Source organism: Mustelus asterias, chromosome 5, assembly GCF_964213995.1.
Source record: "Mustelus asterias chromosome 5, sMusAst1.hap1.1, whole genome shotgun sequence".
NCBI classification, from domain to species: domain Eukaryota; kingdom Metazoa; phylum Chordata; class Chondrichthyes; order Carcharhiniformes; family Triakidae; genus Mustelus; species Mustelus asterias.
Genome location: NC_135805.1, coordinates 80,807,210 through 80,831,406, shown reverse-complemented (window position 1 = coordinate 80,831,406; position 24,197 = coordinate 80,807,210). Strand labels below are relative to the sequence as shown.

Below are 24,197 nucleotides of genomic sequence, written 5' to 3'. Positions count from 1 at the left end.
ACCTATATATAATTTCAGTTTATCTCCTATATAAACACACTTACCACTGGAAGGCATTTTAATTTTGGTTTATCCTTGATCCTGCTGCTAGTTAGTAGATAATTTCTTTCATCACTAGTGTGACTACAATTAAATTCAGCCACTCATGTCTCTATCACAAGGAGCTTCCATTCTGGTGCTGTTGGAGCACGTGGCCTTTGTAATGTGCTTGTGGCACTGTTTCATTACAGAAGCTAATGGCCTTTGAGGCAGCTTTTTGTATTGATGAGAGGGCTGCACAGGGAGACAAGCTTTTGTACCAAGACACTCTTTGCAAGGCAGGTGGGTAAATACAATTTTAGAATGGAGGGGTGGAGGTCATCACCTTTGACCTCAGGGGAAGCAGAACTGCATTATTCTAAAAAAACCTTTCAGACTGCATACACTTCTCTACCTTTTGAATATTTGGCATTCCCAATCCGTTAAAATCCATTTATAACAACAGACCATCATTCTTCCCAGTGTTTGCTTTAGTGTATTTGGCAAAAGCGTGACTGAAGCAAAAGAATAGTAAAACAAAAGCATATAAGCACACGTTGCAAAACAGGAATTATAGATTTTCAACAAGGAACGGTTAAAGAGAAACCCATTGTAACTTTTGACTGTAGTCAAAGGCTCTTGCCATTTTTCTAAAGCAGTCTGAAGACTCTATCCTACTGATATTACAGGCACTTTGACACCAGCTTCTGTTTTATAGCAGTGCGAAGCACCAAATGGCTTATACTACTGGCTTCATATTGTGCCTGGTTGACAAATTGGAGCTAAACACGTGTGCTTGTATCTTTGCGCACAGCCCTGATTATAATGCTAGTTGTATTTTAATGTCAGCCAACTCCAGTCAACTCTTTGCTCACATTTAAAAGTTTAAAAAAATGTAGCAAAAGAGGCTGGACCACTTAGGAATGTTTTGAAGTTCACATCACAGAGCTTTCGTTATTTGTTCCTGGTGCAGTAGGTGGTCTCATGCTGCCTGCCAGGATTTGATATAAAGGCAGATCAGCAATTTACTGTTGCTTCTACACCAATCGGATGTGAATTCTTAATGGGACAGCAGATGGCCACTCACAAAGCCGCCCAGTAAACTTTTAATTGGTTTCTTTCTTTGGTGCGTTGAGTAGGAGTGGGAGTGGTCCCCCTTCAAGGGCCTCTCTAAAAGGTTCTGGCCCGCTGTTCATGGCCCCCCAACTGATTCAAGCCCAGGAGACAGCCCAGTTCCCACTCTCTCAGAACTGGGGTACCATTCTAATGAGGCCCAGTCTTCAAACTGGACAAGCAAACTCCACAACTTCCCTACCTGAAAACGGCCTCGCCATGTCTCTGAACAATCCTGCTGGGAAGTTGTGTGGGCTGTGAAAGAGTTATCCAGTTACGCAATAACCACCACTCTGGATAGGTTGACAGCTTACTTTCATCTAGTTGTGGCAAATGGGAAGCAGCTAAGGAGGCTGTGATTCATAGAATCATAGAAGCCCAACAGTACAGAGGGAGGTCATTCGGCCCATCGAGTCTGCACCGAACACAATCCCACCCAAACCCTATTCTCGTAACCCCTCATATTTACCTTGCTAGCCCCCCTGACACCAGGGTCAATTTAACATGGCCAGTCAACCTAACCCGCACATCTTTGGACTGTGGGAGGAAACTGGAGCACCCAGAGGAAACCCACACAGACACGGGGAGAACGTGCAAACTCCATGCAGACAGTGACCCAAGCCGGGAATTGAACCTGGGTCCCTGGCGCTGTGAGGCAGCAGTGCTAACCACTGTGCTGCTGTGCCGCCCTTCACTGGTTGCTTTTTTCACAATAGTGCGTGGTAGCCTAGTGAAGGATTGCTATTGCATAAAAGGAAGGTTGCTTGCGTTCATGGACTGAATGACCACAGATGTACCATGGGCAGAGTTTGTTTAGAATATTTTGGTTACACAGGGATCACAGAGGTGAAAGCTTGATTGTCCATGTTGCTTGATGTTTTAAGATGGAATGCTGTAGATAGGAGGGGGATATAAACATGCAGCTCGGGGCTGGCATTTGTTGGTTCAGCACTGCAAAGTCAATTACCACAGCACAAGGTGTGTGCCTCACACATGTGATGAAACTTGAGTGCTGGGGCAATTTCAAATGTGGGTCACTCGGGGCAATGTTCCTGCTGAGCTCTGCATATGCACAGCCACATAACAACAGCACAGGTCTTGTTCTGTGTGCACGACCATCTAAAATAATTTAAATGTATCTTAAGTAAATAAATAAACAAAATCATTTTAAATGTATTGGCTGTGCACCGTAATAAAATTTTACAGGGAAAATTGCCACAAGATCAGCTCAAAATCCGTAGAAGTATGAGGGGCAGCTGATGAGTCAGATGATGTTGGGGTTATTACCATTCAAAGAAGCTTAGATGATTCAAGCCACGGGGTTTTACGATGGTTCAGCTGGCCGTACCTGAGGATAAGGCAGAAATAAAGCTCACCTCTCACCACACGGACTGATTTTTAAAAAAGGGCAGCACATTCCAAGAACATTGTCTAGTTACACAGGAGGACATGGTGTCCTCAGGAAGCAGGTCTGCTTCAGGAAATAGATGTCTCTCACTGGGGCTCAAGAGGTAACATGAGAAACCAAGTGTCCTCAGCTGGGTGATGGGCTAATCGCACATGTTAGCATCAGGATCTCATTTAAATGGCAGCTGGACAATTGCAGGCAGTTTGTGGCAGAACCCAAGAGCAGTGCCAAGATACTGTCCCTGGATGTAGCAGTCCAGCCTCAGGAGTTACACAGTCCAGATCACCTGGTAGGTGCACCTTACCCCAGAATGTGTGGAACTATAGTTGATACAAATGATACAAAGGGTTAGAGACCCTAGGTACACTAGTGACACATCCCTTGGACAGGATCTCATGCAGGCCATTGGACCTTGGTGTTCAGTAGCATTGGCAATATTGCTGGGAAGCATCGTGGTGAGCGCTCAGTTTCTCTGCCAAGCTGTATGGACCAAATTATGGGGAAGTGAATCATCACATTTCAGGACTTTATTTTGGTCATTTGTTCCCAGAATGGATTTGGGGGAAAAAAAGAGTTATTCTTAGACTGTAAACTTAGACAGACAATCACTGTCAAGTACATGGGAACAGGGACCTCTCAATACAGCTGGAAAATTGCTTATCAGTTTTCTGACTAACGACATTAAAGCTTAGCTCATCAGAGCTTACATCACCTTTTGTTTCAATTATTTTTTTAAAAACTTGCATAAATATACTTTACATTAGCATCTAACTATTAAATGTTATGTTCCTTCCTCCAATTTCTTTCTATTGAAGATGGTAAAATATCCTCAAGTTCAACAGCTAAGAACAACCAAGGGAACGTGATAATTTAATTACTGTTGATTGATCATGAACTTTAGCATTTAATATGATGGTTGAAATAAGTTTAGTTGTCAGTTTCCAGAAACAGGGTAAAATGTGGAATTCTGATTTGGTTGGCTAAAAGGAGAGCTTAACAAGTCATTTTACATAATTACAGATGAATACAAGAGTAAAGTGGCTTGTGAAGATGACAAACTACGACTGAACTGTAAACGAAGTATGGTGATAGCCATCTACTCTGCCATCTTTGGTCGATCACAAGAGGGAAGCTTGGAATGTCCTTTCCAGAATGTTGGAGCTCCAGCAATAGGTAAGTATGATGTATTGCCAAAGCTAAGAATTGACTAAATACAAATATATAAATTAGAATTGTTTAAGCAATTGGTGTATACAGGCAAAATGGAAGGACTGTTGCTTTTTTAACTCCAACTGTATATTCTTGCATTCATTCCAATGAATAAACTATTAAAATATATTTTTTTCATTAGTGGAACTTGAATTCAGTTCTCCTGATTATTCAGCGAGTAGTGAAGCTTCACAGATTGGGAAGGTGCAGTTAGCAGATCTCAGCTGAATGTCTAATAGAGCTCAGTGACCGAAAGTTAGCAAGGGAAAAATTGGGCCATGTATCTTTTCCTGTTCATTATCCAGTGGAGATCTGCTGGATGTGTACATGTATGGATATTGGGTGAGGACAACCCCAGGCTCAGCTGTAAACTAAGGCTAGAAAGGTAAGAAAGCTTTCGACAGAAATAGAGATGAAGATAAACTGATACATCGTGCTTCCATATTGGGACAGGTGGAACTGCCATGCTACGGATGGTTAACTTATCTAGAACATTTAAAGCAAATGTTAAGGTTAGCTATGTGTTGTGGAGTTTTGCTCAATTTAACTACTTGCCAATAATTTCACAAGTATTTATTCTCTTTCTATCTTATTGAGTTTTTTCTTGTGCTTTTAAAAAAATATCTCTTTAAATTCCTACAGCTCTTTTCTGCCAAGGTCCAATCTGCCTGTACATTTAATCCTGATCTTCATTTTTTCACTCCTCCATTGCACATTCAGTGTTACCTTGCACACTTCCTCTGATTTGACTCTCCCTTCAAAGTTGGAGATGGCAGCTGATCTTTCAAGCGTAAAACTGGAATAAGGTTGAGAGAGGAGTGTGATGCTGTGAGGAAGCCAGAGAGGAAGGTGAAGAGAGCTCAGGGAATAATACCAGAGGCTATGCAGTCAAAGGTAGAGGAAGGTTAGAGGCTGGGTGAATGGGAAGAGAAGACCATGGATAGAAATTGGGGCAGGGGGAAAGTAGAATAGTCAGAAAGTGGTGGAAGGTGAGTGGGGTTAGACGGGGCAAAGAAGCATTAGAGCTGGAGAAAATGGGGAAGGTAGAGAATGGGTAGGATTATTCACACCAGGTTGGAGGGTTGCTGGATATTGGCTGAGATGTACGACTGCAAGTTGGGGTTACAGACCATGGAGTGGGAAGGGAGGCAGGGCTTGTGGGGGGGGGGAGGGGGGGTGCGGGGTTGTATCTGACCTTGGAGGGTGAGAAAGGTGAGCAACAATGGAGGAAGGGAATAATATTACCTTATTTTCTGTGAAGTGCTATAATAAATGTGCTTTCCATACTTGGATTGCTTTTTAAAAAAATATTTCAAATATGATGTATAGATAAATGCAGAGCATATTGTGTAATGTTTATTGACATTGTATAATACATGGATTATAATATATAGATTTAAAAATACATGTAAAATGTTACAACATTTCAAAAGTACATGCAGTTCAACAAATAAAGCAGCTCAGGTTATCGTACGGTGATTGGAGTGGTGGGTAGTTGGGTCTCTAGTAGGTTATGACTGCAGTGGCTAAACGATGATTGAAACAGTGGTAGAAAGGCAGGAAAGTTAAGTTTATTGTCAAAAAGTGGAAAGGGTCCAGAACCACTTTGAGCAGCTGAACATGAGCAAATTTTAATTCTTACTTCCAATTAGCAATACCAATATGGCTGACACATGGAAGGGTGATGCTTTGAAGGTTGAACTGCTCCACAGTGACATCTAGCGGACAGAGCCTGCAGCTATATACTATATACCAAGCTGTTTTTAACCATAAACTCTCACTAAATGTCAGCTCTTGTGTGACACCAGGGGTAAGCGAGTGTGCGTGAGACAGCCATGATATCTTTAGCATTGAAGGTAACTATTACAGCGCCACCTAGAGGTGTAGCAGGAACTGCAGACCCTGATGATGGGATTTTTGATATGACCAAGACTGATATGAGTTTTCAATGAGTCAGTAATGAAGGATGCAGCAACAGCATATTGTTTGTGCAGCATGTGTCCCCTGTATCAAATTTTAGAATAGCACGATTTGTTATTCTGATTCATTTTCAAAAGTTACTGGGCGCAATCTTCCTAAAACACTTCTAAGTGTCATAAAAGTCTGAAAACTGGGGTGTTTTTCAACGAGCTACCCCAGGCAATCTTCCTACACTCTGTCAATTTCTTTGGCAGTCGGGAGATTTGCGCTGGTGGGGGGAGCAGAACTTAAGCTGGTCGGGGGAGCCGGCTGCAGAGCTCTCGAGCGCCATTGCGCAGGTGCCCCGATCTCCCAGTGCACCGGGAGATTTCCTGCCACCACCCGTGCCCCCCCCATGGACATTACCCCACACCTCCCCATCTTCAGCGCAGTATTAACTTCCCCCATGGCAACACAGGTCGCCGGCATCAGGGCACCCATCGGCAGCCTCCTGATGAGTTCCCTTCATGACTCCCTCTGTGGCCCAACCTCTCCGCAGCCCCCTCTCACACACACTCCCTTTGCTTCACCCCTCCTGCACACCCCTCCTTTGCCAATCACACCTCTGCAGAGTATCCCCCACTGATCGCCCTCACCACCCCTACAGAATTCCCCCCCAACCCCCCTACGCCGATCACTGCTTCTGCAGAGCTCTCCCCACCCCCTTCTCAACTGATCGACCGGTGCCCCAGGCTGGAAAGGTCGTGACCAATGTTTTTATATCAGATTATACCAAGAAGTTTTTGAAGCAAATTATTAGTTTGTATCAGGCATAGCTTATTGCAGCTTATTATTTAATGTTAAACTGATTGGTACTAATCTTATTTCAGTATTCATAGTGAACAATGAAAGATGCCAGTGAACAATCAAACCTTTGTTAACCTTTTCATTACAGAATAATGGAAATTGCTGTAAACTAACTGATTGAACATTCCTGGACCACATACACAATTATAAGTTTATAAGTACGATTAAATTCATTTTCATTTTTACTGATTTGAACTGATGAATTTGCATATCCTTCCATGAACATTGCATTAATTCAAGCATTAGAAAGTATCTTCATTTATCATGGGAGGGGTAGGCTATGACGAGGAATTAAATCATACTTTTTTAAACAGTAGGCTGATTATTTACACAACAGAAATAAAACTACCCTGGTTTACATGATCTCTTTAAATCCAGAAGAGCAACAAATGAATACATATTTCCTGTTGCAATGTAAGCAGGCTTCAACATCTGTGATATTCAGTTACAGCTTTACAACTTTTACTGCAGTTCTGTTGCACAGCTGCTTCGTCTGAAAAAATAATATTTTTTCAGCCAAATTACTTCTATTTGTATTGATCAAATCCCAGTGTTTGTTAACCAAAATGAATTTTTACAATGAACACAAACAAATAGACTTGTTTTTAACACAATTGATAAAAGAAATCAGGAATGGAGTAAACACATATCCACAAAGTGCAAACGATGTTGAACTATTTTAAGACATAAAGTAGCCTTGTCTGTAAATACACCTTCAATTTTAATACTATCCAGTTGAAAATTCGCATTAACATACTTCTTAAGTACTTAGATAAGTTTAGGTTTGATAATTTAGTGTTGCTGTTTTCAGGAGTGATATGTAATGTCATAACTTAGCACAGTGTGATGCACAACTCCTTCTCTTGCTGCAATTAAAATGGGTGGTACAATCAATTGTGAAGACCAAGCATGTTCATGAACTAAACTAAAAGAAATGCACTCACTTCACTGCAGATATGTGGGAACTAGATGGATTATTATGTACAATGTTACGGTGAGCTGTGATGCTTCCCCTGGTACATTGCCAAGAACCTAACGAATAATGGGAAACAGTGATGTCTCTGTGTATGGTATTAGAAATAATTTTCTTGGGCATAGCTTAAAGCAGTTTTATTTTCACTCTTAGCTGTCTCACAGAGAAAGATAATAATGACTCAGATTTGTATAAGAAGTCTCCTTCCCATTAGACCTGAGGTCATGAAAGCAGTATTGTATATTGTTTTTTTAAAAATGATGTTGGAGTAACTGGACCTGATCATTTGCTCAGAATGTGAAAGACACTTGTAATTAATCACTTCTACAGAAAAAGAGCTACTAACGGCCCTTTCACTGGTGAAAATAAGAGAGCTGACTCTGAGATAGAACTGAAAGAACATGCTTTTAGTGCAAACCAATACAGCTGGTTGGAGGTTATCATGAGCTGAAACTTTCAGGTTAAGTAGTTATGTGACGAGATCAGGATCCTGGTGATATTCAATGGAACTGTCCAACTCCAGTATCTCGATTTGATTGTTCTTAATGGAAATCTGCTACTGCTTGCAGCAGAACATAATTGCATTTGAAGCTTCTAAAACTGCAACAGACCTGAAAAGAAAATTGGCCCACTTGCTTTTATATATAATGACCAAGGCCCATTGTACAAGACACTTCTAAAATTGAAGAGTAGACAAAAAAATAAAATAAGAAACTGTGGTTTGGCGGTGTCAAGTTTGGGTTGTAGGAGCTTGTGGAATGCAGGAGGGGTGGAAAACAAATGTTTGACTGATCAAGCAGAGCAGAGAATTCCAGTATTTTACAATGAATTAGAGTCTGACTTCAAACTGACTCCAGATTGTCTTTGACTTCTGTTGTGGCATTTTGGGCCTCCTTAGTGTGGCTCCTTTCCTCTGCATTCAGGTTTCCATAACGCAAATAGGAATGGAAGAGCAATTCTAATCATGCATTCTTATTAATCTAATGCAGTAGGATTATGCAGTTGTTTTTTATTGAAAGATACTTGAAATACCCTGGTATCATTACAACAGGTGGACAAGTGAAGCTGCAAAAAGTTATGGGCAGTATTCATTCACACTCCTGATTTGTGCCATGTAGATGGTGGACAGGTTTTGGGGAGTCAGGAGGTGAGTTACTTGCTGCAGGATTCCTAGCCTCTGACCTGTTCTTGTAGCCACAGTATTAATATGATTAGTCCAGTTCAGTTTCTCTGGTCAATCCCCCAGGGTGTTGATAGTGTGGCATTCAGGGATGATAATGCCATTGAATGTCAAGGGCCATGGTTAGATTCTCTCTTGTTGGAAATGACTATTGCCTGGCACTTGTGTGGCACGAATGTTACTTGCCACTTGTGCCTAGATATTGTGCAGGTCTTGCCGCATTTGAACATGGGCTGCTTCAATATCTGAGGAGTTGTGAATAGTGCTGAACATTTTGCAGTCATAAGTGAACGTCCTGACTTCTGACCTTGTGATAGAAAGAAGGTCATTGATGCAGCAGCGGAAGATGGTTGGGCCTAGGACACATCCTGAGGAACTCCTGCAGTAATGTCATGGAGCTGAGAGGGAGAGAGAAAGAGGAAAGGGCAAAGGCCAGATGGACAGAGGCAAGATGGTGGTGCATGAGGGTGGCAGATCTGCACCGATGCAAGAAGATGATGCGGGCATCTTGCTGCAGTAAAGGAGGCACAGACTTATGCTACCAATCGCGTATGTAGACAGAATTAGTTATCTTCAAATGTCAGAGACACATTGCCGGAGGAGGTGGGCTCTCTGAAGACACAGTGATCTCTCTCTATGAGATTCTGGCAGGGAAGTTGGCTTCAAACTGCATGGGTGGTCACCAATGCCAGTAGCCAGCAAGATGACTGTTGTGCTGAATTTGTCACTAGGTCCTTTCAGTGACTTTCTATAACTTGCTGCATATCACTGCATTAAGGTCTGAAGAACAGGTCAGTATGTTGCATTTTCAATGGACCATCACAGTCAACTTGAACGAGCCAGAGACTTTGTGGCAATTGCTGCTTTCCCCAGGGTTCAGGGAGCAGCAGACTACACTCACATCACCATAAAGGTCCTGCAGGCAGGAAAGGCTATCAGGCAAATGCCAGGTACTTGGGCAACAGCCACTAATTCTACATTCTCTGGACCTCCCAGGTGCCAGACATGTTTAATGGATCTGTTGCCCTGGATGATTAGCTTCTGGGTGACAAGGGTTACCCTCTGTACAGCTGAAGTATTGAGGGCACTGCCACATTAGAAGACTTTTGATGAGTGGCAGGAGGACCTTCTGTCGCCATGGCAATTGGTCTGTGCCAATGCTGGAGATGCGAAGGACAGGCTACCCCCTTCAGAAGTGCCCTAAAAGGTGGTTCCAGATGACAACAGCTGCTGCTCATTCTCTGCCACAAGGACTGACTGGTTCTCCCTGCCTTCCTGTCCGCTCCCAGGAGCTTGGTGCCCATGCTCCCAGTCTCCCTGTCGCTGTGCCTCTAGACTCCTGAGCTCACAGCCAGGCTGATAGTGCACATACCCTGCAGTTTATCCCCCAGGGCAGTTATCAGTCTGTCTATGAGGGAAGCTTGGTTCTCTGAAGAGTGGGTGATCGTGGTACACGTGAACAGTATGGACACCCCCACAGTCTGGGCCAGAGCACGCAACTCCTCCAAATCTCAGCATGCCTCACACTGGACATACAGCATCTGCTACCTCACAAATAACTCCAGAGATTCATCATTTTAAACGGTCTCAGTCTCTGGATCACCCCGGACACTCCTCCGACTGCCCGAGGTCTGCTTCACCGCACTCTCTGGCAGCTGCATGTGCGAATCTGAAGTGCCCTCACCAGATTGTTTAGTTTATTTATTAGTGTCACAAGTAGGCTTATATTAACATTGCAATGAAGTTACTGTGAAAATCCCCTAGCTGCCACACTCTGGCGTCTGTTCAGGTACACTGAGGCAGAAATTAGCATGACCAATGCACCTAACCAGCGTGTCTTTCAGACTGTGGGAGGAAACTGGAGCACCCGGAGGCAACCCACGCAGACACGGGGAGAATGTGCAAACTTCACACAGACAGTGACCCAAGTCAGGAATCGAACCTGGATCCCTGGCGCCATGAGGCAGCAGTGCTAACCACTGTGCCACCATGCTGGGACAGTGCCTGCCCTTGTCCCAATATGTTAATTTCTGCCAATATCTGCACTGGTGCTTCACGGGGGAGAGTGTGTGACGCCGGACTCCACAGTTTTTCTTCCTCCTTGGAGTCCATTCCCTCGGGACTGGCAAGGTCAGTAGAAGAAGGTTCACCTGCGCAGGGCATACAGAAGAAAATGCATGCGTTTGTCTTTCATGGGGTGTGAAAGGTCACAGTATTCAACATCATTAGCACTATATGGATTGCTATATGACATCCTTACAGACATTAAACCAAACTTTTCCTCAAGTGAGTGTGACCTTGTTGTGATGTTTATTTTCAGGTGTTTAAATTTCAGCAAGTCTCCGAGCTCTGAGGAACGGGTGCACAATCTCTGCACAATGGTTGGCAGCTAACATGCTGTGTACCTTCCACAAGTCTAAGACCCAAACTCCCCCTCCTCACCTTGATTCCACAAGGACACTTTCATAGAGGCATTGGGGCCACAAGTAGCATCACCGTGCTGTGTCCCAGACTTCAGAGGTACTCTCAATACTCGAGCATCATTGAGCCTTCCATGTACAATAATACACCGAGTGAAGACTTACTCACCTTCGCGGATCTCAAAAGATAATTTAGTCACTTCCTGCACTGAATTCAGTTCTGAGGCACCACACCAACACTGCTGATTTCTGCAGCCACCTCTATCCAGGCAGGGTGGATGATTTGAGGGACTGCCTCTTCCCACCCACTGGCATCAGGACCTCTCACCTGGGCATTCACAGCCCAGAGGATGGCTCGGAGGGAGTCAGCATTGAAACACGGGGTTTCTTCCCTCTCCCTCCCCTCGCTCCATACTCTTGGCCATCAGTGGAGAAAAGCATGTTAGGATCAATCACCTGCAGAATATTCAGATCTCAATAATATGTAGTTGATCAGAATGCATGCCTCTTGCATTCCCTGCTGAATACACTTCATTCTAAGCCTCTGCAGAATTTTTAACATCATTCAGATTAATAATACTTCAGACAGAAATCAAAACCGTCCTTCTGACTTTGGACAACGGGAACTGTCAGGTGCCAGATGCCCCTTTAAATTGGTGACCATGACCTCTTTCTGGGTCACAGCCTGTACCTTTGGCCAGCAGCCCTCCATCTCCAGTTGGGCCGGGGAACAATAACTCCGTGACTTGGCCGCTGAAACCGTGTCCTGTAGTCATCGATTAGGTGACTGCTGTTGTTTTATTGTGCACTACGATGGCAAAGGAGGGGTCAGCAATCTGCCCACTGAAAAATGCTGTAATATGCAACTCAATGTTTCAGGTTGGTGATCTGAAGAATCAGTTTAATTTATTTTCGTTGAAAAATTTTACTTGCCTAAAACACAGAAATGTTGCAGTCCATGAATGATGATTATAGCAATGACTTATTGCTCCATTATGTGGATGAGTGACCTGTAAAAGGCCATTTTCTGAAAACAGATTATCATCTGGAATTAATACAACATAACTCACCGTTATAGGACTGTGGATTTTGTGGTTCAACACCACCGGCTGTTATGTCAGTAAACATTACTGTCTCATGGTTTACAACTACCACGAAGCAAGGGAAATATACCGTAATTATCGTTTGTTCCAGTAATATTGCCCGAGGGTCCAGGTGCAGTGTAATCCATTTTTATTTATATTTTGGGTGTGCATTAGGGCGGGCGGGGATGGGGGGATGCAGAGGAAACTCGCCAGCACTGATGCACAGGCTTACGCATGTACAATGTTTTCAAGTAGTGATTTACAAGCTTGGTTCTGGTTGCTGTGTCATTTTCAATCTCTGTGGTTGGGCCATAAATGTAGAAGTTGGTAAAAGTAATTAATTGGCAGCTAACATGAGCGGCTTGAACTGTACAGTCTGCCAGTGACCAAACAAAGGTGGCAGCCTCTGTTTCTGCTGGCAATATTTATATTGCTACTAAACCAAGAAATGGATTGCTCCTTAGGTATGTCCAAGAAGCTCTTAAGGAAACAACATTGATTAAAGCCTTGATTACCTTATTGCAATTCTGCTGAAGTCAGGACTCTTGTGATAGAAATAAATGGCAAATATTGAGATTACACTGATGCAATAATAAATATTTTCACACTGTAGCTTCTTCCAGGAATTCCTGGGAATCGATGGAATGACACCGGATAATAAGTTACTTTCAGATATTTATGGAGTCACCAGCTGCGATTCTTTGCACCAGAATTCACATTTAATTTTTTTCCAGAATCATTTCACTGGAAATGGCCACCCCTGCGCCACATTTATTTGTTTCCCTGAATCTACTCATGCACCTAGTGTTGTTAAGTTACACAGGAGATAGTTTGAACATGGAATGCTCTACTTAAATCTATTGTTGAAGCAGGGTCCATAACTTTATTTAAAGGGGATATAGATAGATGGTTGAAAAATAGGAATATTCAAGGCCTTGAGATTGAGCAGTTGAGATTAGAATTGATAAATCATGTGGAGAGCACAAAGTTAATGGACTAATAGCAGATGTAGGTCCTAGTTTCCTCATAGAAAAAGGCAGAGATAAGCATCAGGTATCATTTCCAGCTTTAGGTCTGATAGCAAGATCAGAGTCATTAAACTCTGACTGGAGTATTATTTGTCACAATCAGTGGCAAATGCTAGACAAATGGTTGAAACCATTGGACAACTGGACCAAGAATAAGTTAAACGCTTTGTTAGAAGCTAGGGCTCATTTTCCAAATGCACAAATGCTCTTTTGTTGCTCACACCAATGGCTTAGTTTAGTTACAAAGAAATCAGTATTGCTTTCTGAATACAGGATTAAAGTTTCTTAGTTGCACTGCTGAAGTGTATCTGGTTTTCTAGATTTGTTTGTTTTGCTCACATTTCTGAAGATACTGTTGAAGAAGCAGCTTAAACCCTGTGAAGCCTTGCTATTACTGAGTGAAGAAAGCCAGAATCCATGATTGATTAGATAAGGAAACTTCTTTGATAAATAAGGTGTTATAGATCTCTGGGAAAATTGAAAGATATTCATCTGCACCGGCCACTATAGGGGTACAATTTACTATAAGTGCACACTTTACTGTCTTGTATGTAGTATTTTAAATTTTCTATTAGGAAACTTAAGACTATAAGAGATAATTTAGATTAGTGGTTCTACACCCCTGCACTCAAAGGTAATATTCTAGAAGCCATGACAGGCTATAATTTAGTAAATTCAGTGCAGATTGCAGAAGAGAGGGTCTGTGGGTCTCCAAACATAAAGGCTGAAAAGTATAGCATTACGATTGTTACTGGAAGCTACTAACTATACAATGCTTTTATTTGTACCTGAAGTCATTTTACGACATGTCCAAATCCTTTTACAACTGCCTACTCATCCTCTCATGAAAGTAATCAGCTCCTTGAATCTACTGGACAAATCAAACAGTTTTGACTCTTGTAGCCATTTCTGTATTATTTCAAAATCCCCTCTTTAATATCTCTGATTGCTGCTTTCTTCAGCTCTGGTATTGGTACCAATATACTTACCTTAGGATGTGTTGCCAATACTGATGCTACTTCCTCCTGATGTGGTGTCAATACTCATGTTACCGCTTTCAGTTCTGATACCTGCATTGGTGCAACATTCTTCTGATTTGATTTCAGTTCTGGTGCTGCCTCCTTGAGTTATGCCGTTGGTACTAGAGTTGCCTCCTTCAAGTCTGACACTGGTACCGGTTTTTCCCCATAACATTTATGAAAGAAAGACTTATATTTATATAGCCCCTTTCACAGCCTCTGGACATTCCAAACTTCTTTCGAGCCAATGTACCTTTGAGGTATAGTCATTGTTTAATATAGTAACCAGTACAAGAAATACAGCAACCAATTTGTGCACAGCAGGGCTCACAATCAACAATGCGACAATGATGATAATATATTTCACTGGTGTGGTTTGAAATAAACATTGACCGTGCACCAGGGAGCACCCCCTGCTCTTCATCAGAATAGAGCTGTGAGACCTTTAACATGCACTTTCTTTTGGTCCCCAGAAGCGTAGGGGGTTTTAGTTAAGTCGGGCAGCATGGTTGGTGCAGGCTTGGAGGGCCGAAGGGCCTGTTCCTGTGCTGTAATTTTCTTTGTTCTTCTTTGAGAGGACTGATCTCAGTTTAATGGTTTATCTGCAGACACCAACTTTGACAGTGAAGCGCTCACTCAGTGCCAAAGTGTTACCTTCGATTCCGAAACAGGATTTCAACAACAACCTTTTGATTCAGAATTGAAGGTTAAAGGTCACATCGGCCTGGATTTTACTGACAGTTGCTCACAAAGGGTTGACAGCCTTTGAGTAGAGACTTCCAATCATTAGGACCCAGATTTTCATCCTTGGGCTGGAGTTGGGCTAGCTGACCCAGGAAGAAGTGCAGAGGCAGCTACAGGAGCTGCTGGTTGTGGAGGCAGGCTGTTTAAAAGGTGCAGTGGGACTTTGTCCCAGTGAAAACAAACCACCAATGTTCTCCAGTCCTCATCGCTCACACCATCCTCACCCTCCAAATAGTCTCCATGCCCAATTCATGCTGCCTTATTCCCCCATCCACACCCTCAGGCTCCTCATGCCTCCTATGTCAAACTCTGTCCTTCCACCCATCCCCTACATTCCCCAATGCCTCCTATGCCAAGCTCTGCCTTTCCACCTGCCCCATCTTCTTATGTTACCTATTTCAAGCTGTGGCACTTCCATGCCAATCGACCCACTGTATGCTTTCTAGAACCAATGAACACCACAGTGTAAAGATATGTAGTTCTTTATCACTTTTCCAACTCCTTTGTTGACAGTTCAAGCTCCCTAATTGTTGTGGTCAATTTTACAATGTTTATTTACATTACTCATGTGCTTTCAAATGTTCGTAGTTTTGTGAAACATCAAAGTGCTTGGATGATTGACATTTGTATTACTTGTCCATACTTGTTTTCAAGTAGAAAGTGATCAAAAGATTACATTTTAAAAAAAAACTTTTTTTTACATATTCTATTTTACACTGTGGTGTTCATTTGTTCTAGAAAATGTATAGTTGGCCAATGGGCATGGAAATGGCAGAGCTTGGCACATGGGCATGAGAGGGCATGGGGGTGGGTGGAAGAGGAGAGCTTTCCATAGGGGGCATAAAAGCACTTGGAGGGTGGCTGCAAGGGCAGAATTTGCTATAGGAGTACGAGGGGACTTAGCAGATGGATAGAAGGGTAGAGCTGGGCACAGAGGCCATGTGGGGCTGTATGGAAGGGCAGAGTTTAGCATAACGGGCATGTGGGGAACCATTTGAACTTACCTTTTGTACATGCACACTAAGGTTCACAAATCCTCTGAAGGGCCGTGGATCATGACTCTTGAAAAACTTGGCCGGACTCCATGAAAATTGCGGAGGACTAGCACATGCCTGTCTCCGCTATGGACCTGGCCAGGACGGGAGTGCTGGATGTGGGCTTCTGACAGGAACGAGCTTGCACCCTTTAAAGGCACTCTTGAAAATTAGGCAACCTGGGAATGGAGTCAGGAATCCTGGATTTGGGACCTGCCTGCCATTTTCTATGGACTCCAACGACTCACTGAAAATCCAGGCCTGTCTGTTTCAGCATAGTGCCCTCTGCAGGGAATCTGTGGACAGAATAAGAAACAACAAGGCTTGTCAACCAATCAGACTGATGAATCCTCATTGAGACATGCAGGCGTTCAAACCAGAAATAATACAGCAGGAAGTATAAATGAGATTTAAATTATATAGAGAAACCAGCAATACTAATGGGGTTAAGGAACAAAAAAGAGACAAACAGAAGAAGTTTAAAAAAAATTACTTTTACCTTTTTTAAATTTACAATATTAATTTTCTTCTGAAGGATTGCAACTTCACACCTGTAAGGTTATTTTTTCAGGGTCAGAGATGCTGTTCAGAAGTAATTATTACTTAACACAGTGTACAAAGCTCATCCACTCCTGATTGCACATTCCCTAACTTTTGTGGCTATCTTTAGTGTGAAGATAGTGCACGAGCTCCATGTTCATGTCATTATTATGATTTCTAAGCCATGACTATCTGCGAGGACTGTAACAGCGGAGCCTGTGGAGGAGCAGGGATCACTGACAGGAAGTTCTGGGTTTCTGTGTTTAACTAAACATGCACAGATGCCAAAAGTTGCCTTCAGTTTTACCCTATAATAATGGTGAGCGCTGACAGGCCCACTATTATTACAGAAAGATATGGGCCATTGTTGAACCTTCTTTCAACTGTGAGCTTAGCCTAGAATCATTATGTTGACAGTGATGGATCTTGCCAATTTTTCCTTCGCATGAGATAAAATGTTCTGTGATGAGAAAATGTCCTGATAAAGAAGCCTTGTAGTCTGCGATCGCTTTTTTTCAAACTTGGTAGAATTCTGCGCTGAGGATTTTGGCCCATCACCTAAGTTTCTAAAAGGAAACTCTGAGAATTGGTTCCTAATCACATAAAACATTCCCAAAACTGAGAGTGCTGGCAGCTAAATGTTCCGAGTTCAAAAAAATCATCTCCAGAAATCGATATTAGTAAGTCCAAAACAGTATTCCTTGAAGGACTGAAACATTAATGCTTCCTGTTGAAGTAAATTTAAAAATGGTCATAAACTTTCCGACTATTTGTTATACATTTCCATCTTAGAGCTAATATGCAGTCATGTCTACATATGCACTACATCTGGCAAATAACTTTGATGTTATAAATTAAAATCAGAGGATTACTGAAAAAAAGAGACATGCTGTCAAAGCTTTTCATCTTGCACTCACCAGGACTGACATAAGAATGCCAAATTTGTGGCAAATACCACTCATGTTGCCAATGCATAGAGCCAATGTTTGGTCAAAGTCTCCATTTTCTAAAGTAGACTTCAGTGTCCTGAGGTTCTTTGGCCTGGAAAGCCAGGGCCAAGTCATCAGCTTATGAGAAAAGCCTTTTTTGGCAATCTTATGAAAGAAATTTGAAGTCCAGAAAGAGCGTGAAAATGGGACAGTTTCGGATCTGTTTTTTTTGGCGAGTCCAAATCTCAAATTTTGTGCTCTTTGTGCATTAAAGAAGCTGAAAATAGTTTCTCGCCTGTAGTGGAGGGGGCGGGACTTAAATTGCAAGAAAGCCGGCAGATAGCAGCAGAAGGTGCCATTGTGCATGTGCAAGTCTCTACCCACAGCAGAGATCTGTCACAGCCTCTGCTACCTATAGCCAGCCTTCATGGCATAAACTCAGCAGCCCGCCCCCCCCCCCCCCCCCCCGCCTCAGCTGGGCCAATGGACCCTTGCCCCCCTCTAACCTGGCCAGATCGATCAACCGCCCCACCCCTCCACCGATTGCTGTGCAGAGTGTGCAGTGGTCCACCTCTGGTCTGGCCCCAGCCCTCAATAGACCTCTCCCCCTCAGGCCCTGCCTCCTTGGCACTGCCTGGTGCCCTGTGGGCAGTGCTAGGGTACCTGGTGGGCAATGGCTGGGTTCCCCATGGGCAGTGTCAGGGTGTATTACAATGTTTAGCCATAAATCAAATGCTTGTAGACATTTATGTTGGTCAGTTTATCTGCTTAGATGAAGTGAGGGTCATCTGATTTTAGGTTTTTTGCCTCTTTAGTGGAGCTTTCCTTGACATAGCTAGACCTTATGCCTTTTATCCCTGTTTATAATGAGTTGGTACCCAGGAATGTGGACTGAATGGTTGGAGTTTTCTGCATGGTGCATTTCTTGCAGGTTGACTCTGTCCACATTCCCATCAGAATTCCCACACTTTGTCTATGATAGGCCTTGCTACTCTATTGGGATTATTTTCCCAGCCCACTATGCGGCTTGAGTAGCGCAGCAGGCCGGGAGACATCAATGGGAGGGCCTGTAGCTGGATTCGAGACCAGCATTCGGCTGACCGCGAGTCTCCCAGGCCCTTTTTTTTGATGTAATCAGCTTCGTGCTGATTTTCCTTATGATTAGTGGGCCTGGAATGATATTCTTCGGGCTCACTAATGTCCCCACCCCCACCCATCGCAGGGAGAGGATCTGACCAGCGGGGATTAAAGCTTGGCCCCCATCAAAGGAGACCAGGCGTGATCACCCCGCTGGTGGGGACAGAGGCCATTGAGACCCCCCTGGGAGGTCGGGGGCAGGGATTGCCCCTTGGGTTTTTATTGATTTTCTGTTGAATTTACAGAGGGAGATCTAGGAACCACTGTGTGCACAAGTTTATTCTTTTGTTGGAGCAAATGTGCAGTTCTACTTTTCTCCTATAATACATTTAGGCAGTGTAACTGTGACTCTCATTGATTTTAGAGAGGCAGCTGATACTAAGAAATAGGATTAGTGGTTGGCTGTATAGCCCCATGAGCATGCATCTCCATTCAATACAGCCATTGCTTATCTTCTGTCACAACTCCGCTTTGATGCCTGTCACATTTGATGCAGTGCAATTGGAGCAAAGTTTTAAAAAACTTATTCTTTCACGGGATGTAGGCATCATTGTCTAGGCCAACATTTATTGCCCATCTCTAATTGCCCTTGAGAAGGTGGTGGAGAGCCGCCTTCTTGAACTGCTATAGTCTATATAATGGGTGGCACGGTAGCACAGTGGTTAGCACTGCTGCTTCACAGCTCCAGGGACCTGGGTTCGATTCCCGGCTTGGGTTACTGTCTGTGTGGAGTTTGCACATTCTCCTTGTGTCTGCGTGGGTTTCCTCCGGGTGCTCCGGTTTCCTCCCACAGTCCAAAGATGTGCAGGTTAGGTTGATTGGCCATGCTAAAAATTGCCCCTTAGTGTCCTGAGATGTGGAGGTTAGAGAGATTAGCAGGTAAATATGTAGGGCCTGGGTGGGATTATGGTCGGTGCAGACTCGATGGGCCAAATGGCCTCTTTCTGCACTGTAGGGTTTCTATAATTCTATGATAATGTAGGTATATCCACAGTGTTGTTAGGAAGTCCAAGATTTTTAAACCTGCAACAGTGAAAGAATGACGATGTAGTTCCAAGTCAGGATGGTGCGTGGCTTGAAGGGGAACTTGTCGGTGGTGGTGTCCCCATTCACCTACTGCTCTTGTCCTTTGAGATATTAGAGGTTGTGAGTTTGAAAGGTGTTCTTGAAGGAGCCTTGGTGAGTTGCTGTAGTACATCATGTAGATAGTACACAATGCTGCCACTGTGGAGGAAGTGTATGTTTAAAGTAGTGGATGCGGTGTCAATCACCGGGCTGCCTTGTGTTGGATGGTGTCGAACTCTTTGAGTGTTTTTGGAGCTGCACTCATCCAGGCAAATGGTGAGTATTCCATATCAGACTTGTACCTTGTAGACAGTGGACATTCTTTGGGGAGTTGGGAGGTGAGTTACCCACTGCAGAATTCCCAGCTTCTTTCCTTTTTATGTTGCCACAGTATTTATACGGCGAGTCCAGGTCATTGCCTGGCACCTGTGTGACGTGGATGGTACTTGCCACTTATTTGCCCAAGCCACCATGCACAATTCAGTTAGAACTCCTTTTTCAAAAAAAATCAGATGCGGGAGGGAGGAGTAGGGGTAATGGTGGGCATTTCAGGTACACAGCTCCTTTCTGTTCTGCTGTTACTGAAAATAAATGGGGGAAGAGGATATTTGATAGGACAATATCACCAGTTTCAACTATGAAAGTACATAGTGCAACTGTACAGGACCTTGGTGAGACCACATTTGGAATATTGTGTGCAGTTCTGGTCACCTCACTATAAGAAGGATGTGGAAGTGCTGGAAAGAGTGCAGAGGAGATTTACCAGGATGCTGCCTGGTTTGGAGGGTAGGTCTTATGAGGAAAGGTTGAGGGAGCTAGGGCTGTTCTCTCTGGAGCGGAGGAGGCTGAGGGGAGAGTTAATAGAGGTTTATAAAATGATGAAGGGGATAGATAGAGTGAACGTTCAAAGACTATTTCCTCGGGTGGATGGAGCTATTACAAGGGGGCATAACTATAGGGTTCGTGGTGGGAGATACAGGAAGGATATCAGAGGTAGGTTCTTTACGCAGAGAGTGGTTGGGGTGTGGAATGGACTGCCTGCAGTGATAGTGGAGTCAGACACTTTAGGAACATTTAAGCGGTTATTGGATAGGCACATGGAGCACACCAGGATGATAGGGAGTGGGATAGCTTGATCTTGGTTTCAGATAAAGCTCGACACAACATCGTGGGCCGAAGGGCCTGTTCTGTGCTGTACTGTTCTATGTTCTATGTACATCTGCAGGATCCAGACTAACTTCAAAAGTTAACATTGATGTTGGGCTTCATTGGTGATTTTTGAATGGCAGCAATACAATTATCGATAATGTGCGGAACAATTCAGTCTGTGACTGGAATGGTCAGCACCACCAATAGACCAGCAAGATGCTGTTCTTTTATCCTGTCCAACTGGGAGGCAAAGGCCCAGGAAGCACTAGAAGTGCCTTCCTCTTTAAGGATGTCACCTTGTCCCCAGGATTTGGTACTGGATCGATGCCAGGCCAGATTGGCAGATGCAGCTCTTGCCATATCACATTTGTGATGGAGTAGGCAGCTGTGGAATTTCTGAGCATAGGTGTTCAGTGGGATAGATTAGATGATTTGTATACACAAATCAATGATGTAGACACATACTTACAATCTCAAATGTTGCTTTGTACTTGACACTCACAGCATTTCATTTGACTGGCAGGGTCTTCAGTGCATATTCTCCAGTAAACTATGAGGAAGTTTGAGCCCGGCCGCAACTGCTGTGGATGTAATGGTGGGAGAAAGGGAAAAACAGCAGGTGGAAAAAAAGTCATGCTTCCCATCAGAGTAAAAATTGGATAGGCACATGGAACACACCAGGATGATAGGGAGTGGGATAGCTTGATCTTGGTTTCAGATAAAGCTCGGCACAACATCGTGGGCCGAAGGGCCTGTTCTGTGCTGTACTGTACTGTTCTATGTTCTATGTACATCTGCAGGATCCAGACTAACTTCAAAAGTTAACATTGATGTTGGGCTTCATTGGTGATTTTTGAATGGCAGCAATACAAGTTTGCAATTGTCCGCTCTTGTCCTTAATGGCAGTGTGCTTTCCATGCTTTTCCATGTTGGGAATGCTATTTGAATACATTGGAATATCATGAATGCCATTGCCAAGGTAGCTGGCCTGTGATTAATTAGATTGGCATGATTCACAACCACATATAAGCAACGTGCACTTTATTTGCAGGAGAACTTCATTTTACTTGTGCTTTTGAGATTGGTTTGCCTACCTTGCATTGCATAGAACTCGTGGTTCCTCGGACTCTGAGCTGTCTTCGTGGGTAACACCACTTCATTTTCAAGGAGGGTTACAGAGACAAGGCCCTATATACAAAACCAGGGGTAAGGCAGGGGTGGCTGCAATGCGATGCAGTGTGAGTGCTCAACTGGGAAAAGGTGGGGGGAGATAAGAGAGGAAAGAGAAGGGGCTGGCGGATAAGGGCTCAATTTGGTGGAGGGGAGGTGGGGGGCGGGGTGGTGGGAGACCGGGGAAGGTTACACTCAGACACATGACTGGGATGGGTATGGAGAAGTGTGCTCTGGGCCAGAATTAGAAGAGAGTCTCTTATAGAAGGACATAAGCAAGTTGAGGTCAGAGTGGGAGGATTGAAGGATGAAGAAGCACTTGAGTTTACATTGCTGAGCTTCCAAAGACAGTCCCTGTCCCAGTACAGGGAGGGAGAGTGCATGTCAGTCCACTGTCAGTCATGCCCAACATAGTTTGTGCAGTGTGTGGTCACCTCATGTATGGCAGTCTGGGGGTTTCCTGTCATTGTACTTGGCTACAGATAGTGCAGTTACAGTCAGGAGAGGCACCTGGAGCCTGTAGATGGGGAACAGGTATCGTGTAGAGATAGGCACTCGATGGTCTCAGGGGGGTTGGGGTGGGATGGTTCCTATATGTGACTGTGCAGTAAGTCTCAAGGTAGGGAGGGGTAAGGTCTTCATGGAGCATAGGCACATCCACCTCAAAAAACTCAGGGTTTAACACAGGGAAATCAACCACAATTACAATGGGATCAAGGATCACAGGGAGAGGACTGAGTGTAAGAGGGAGGGAGGGAAACATGTACATTATGCTCCTTTAGGATGAATGGAGAGATTTCTACGGTCACACATAGACAGTTGAAACTTGTCTGGAAATAAAACCTGAGCTCCACCATCTTGGAACCTCAACCAATGGATCAGCAGGAAGCGAAACTATGAAGACATGCTGTTGGGGAGGCAGTTTTGGCCTCTGGGAGGAGTGGATCACAGTCCTGGGTGGGGGGGGTGATTAAAGGTGCACCCGCCTGGAACCTGAATTACCAAAGAGGAGGTCAATTTTCCAAAACTAACTTAAATTTAACTCAGACTCCACTAAGTTAACAATTTCCACTCCAGAGACCATGAGGATGATCGGACTGGGGAATATGTTGGGTGATACAGGAGGTAATTAATGCTTTATGGAAACATGAAATTAAAGTGGTTCCAGGGAGTTTTAATCTGCATTTTAGCCATTTGCAGGATTTGATGAGTTCCGGGGATGGTACTTCTCTTCCTGTGAACCCTCTTGGACAGTAATATCATCTGGAACTCTGCACCTTTCATACAGAGCTAGTCATTATTTGCTGAGTAGGGCATAATGTATAAAATGGTAGTGGGGGAGGAAAACAGCAACGTATAATCCAAGTTCCACATCTGAGCTATTGATGCACATCTCATTGACAATCAGTAGGCTGTTGCAGCTCTGTTCTGAAAGACTTTGGAATTCTACTTCTACACCTCTACAACAGAAGAACTGTCCAGCCAGTGTGATTATTACTATGGAGATGACTGATTTAACAAGTCCTAACTTTCAGAGGCCCCGCTGAGGTCTGTTGACATTAACAGTTAGTCAAAACATTTTAAATGATGTGTGATTGATGGCTTTTCACACACTAAAATGTTATCCTTTGAGGCAGACAGGATTCCCACTTACTCTTTGCCCTTTCAACAGTATCGTTTATGATAATGTAAAACTACAGTCTGCTTTGAAAAATAAACCTGCTCTGATTTCAGACGTAGAACAGGGTGCCTGCTGCAGTGCTTGTTAGTTTAGTGGCTGCTGTTTGTTTTTCTTGATGATTTAATATTTAATTTACTGCCACTGATATGTGGCTGAGATAATAATTGGAGCCCTGCTCCTGTGAAGGTAACCAGCAGTAGTTTTGCTGAAACTAGTTCTGCTCAATAATCTTTTCCCTCAACTCGAGCGATACTGTTTTACCATAAACCAATTTAAAGGGATGCAATTTTCACAATTTGGTATGGAAGACATTTGTTTATGTCTGAAGTTAAAAGAACTCTAACAATCAGTTTGTTTTTGATGGCGATGATATCCAATGCAGTCATTGTATTGTGTCTATGAGAAATTATGTTCAGGAAATTTGTTATTTCTGTGCTTCCCCATCCTCTTCTGTCCCTAAAGGTAGTGATTTATGTTGAGTTACATTTTTACAAATCCTGACAAGTATCTCACCAAATTATAATAAATA

General features: G+C 43.5%; 1 protein-coding gene across 1 annotated transcript in view; it reads left to right on the top strand.

The window, feature by feature from the left end:
* LOC144493630 (protein eva-1 homolog A-like) overlaps nt 1–24,197 on the top strand; it is a 298,521-nt gene that overhangs the window by 142,321 nt on the left and 132,003 nt on the right. Inside the window, exon 4 of the mRNA XM_078212884.1 lies at nt 3,560–3,712. Within this exon, the coding sequence (XP_078069010.1) occupies nt 3,560–3,712 (153 nt within the window). The remainder of the gene's footprint in view (nt 1–3,559; nt 3,713–24,197) is intronic.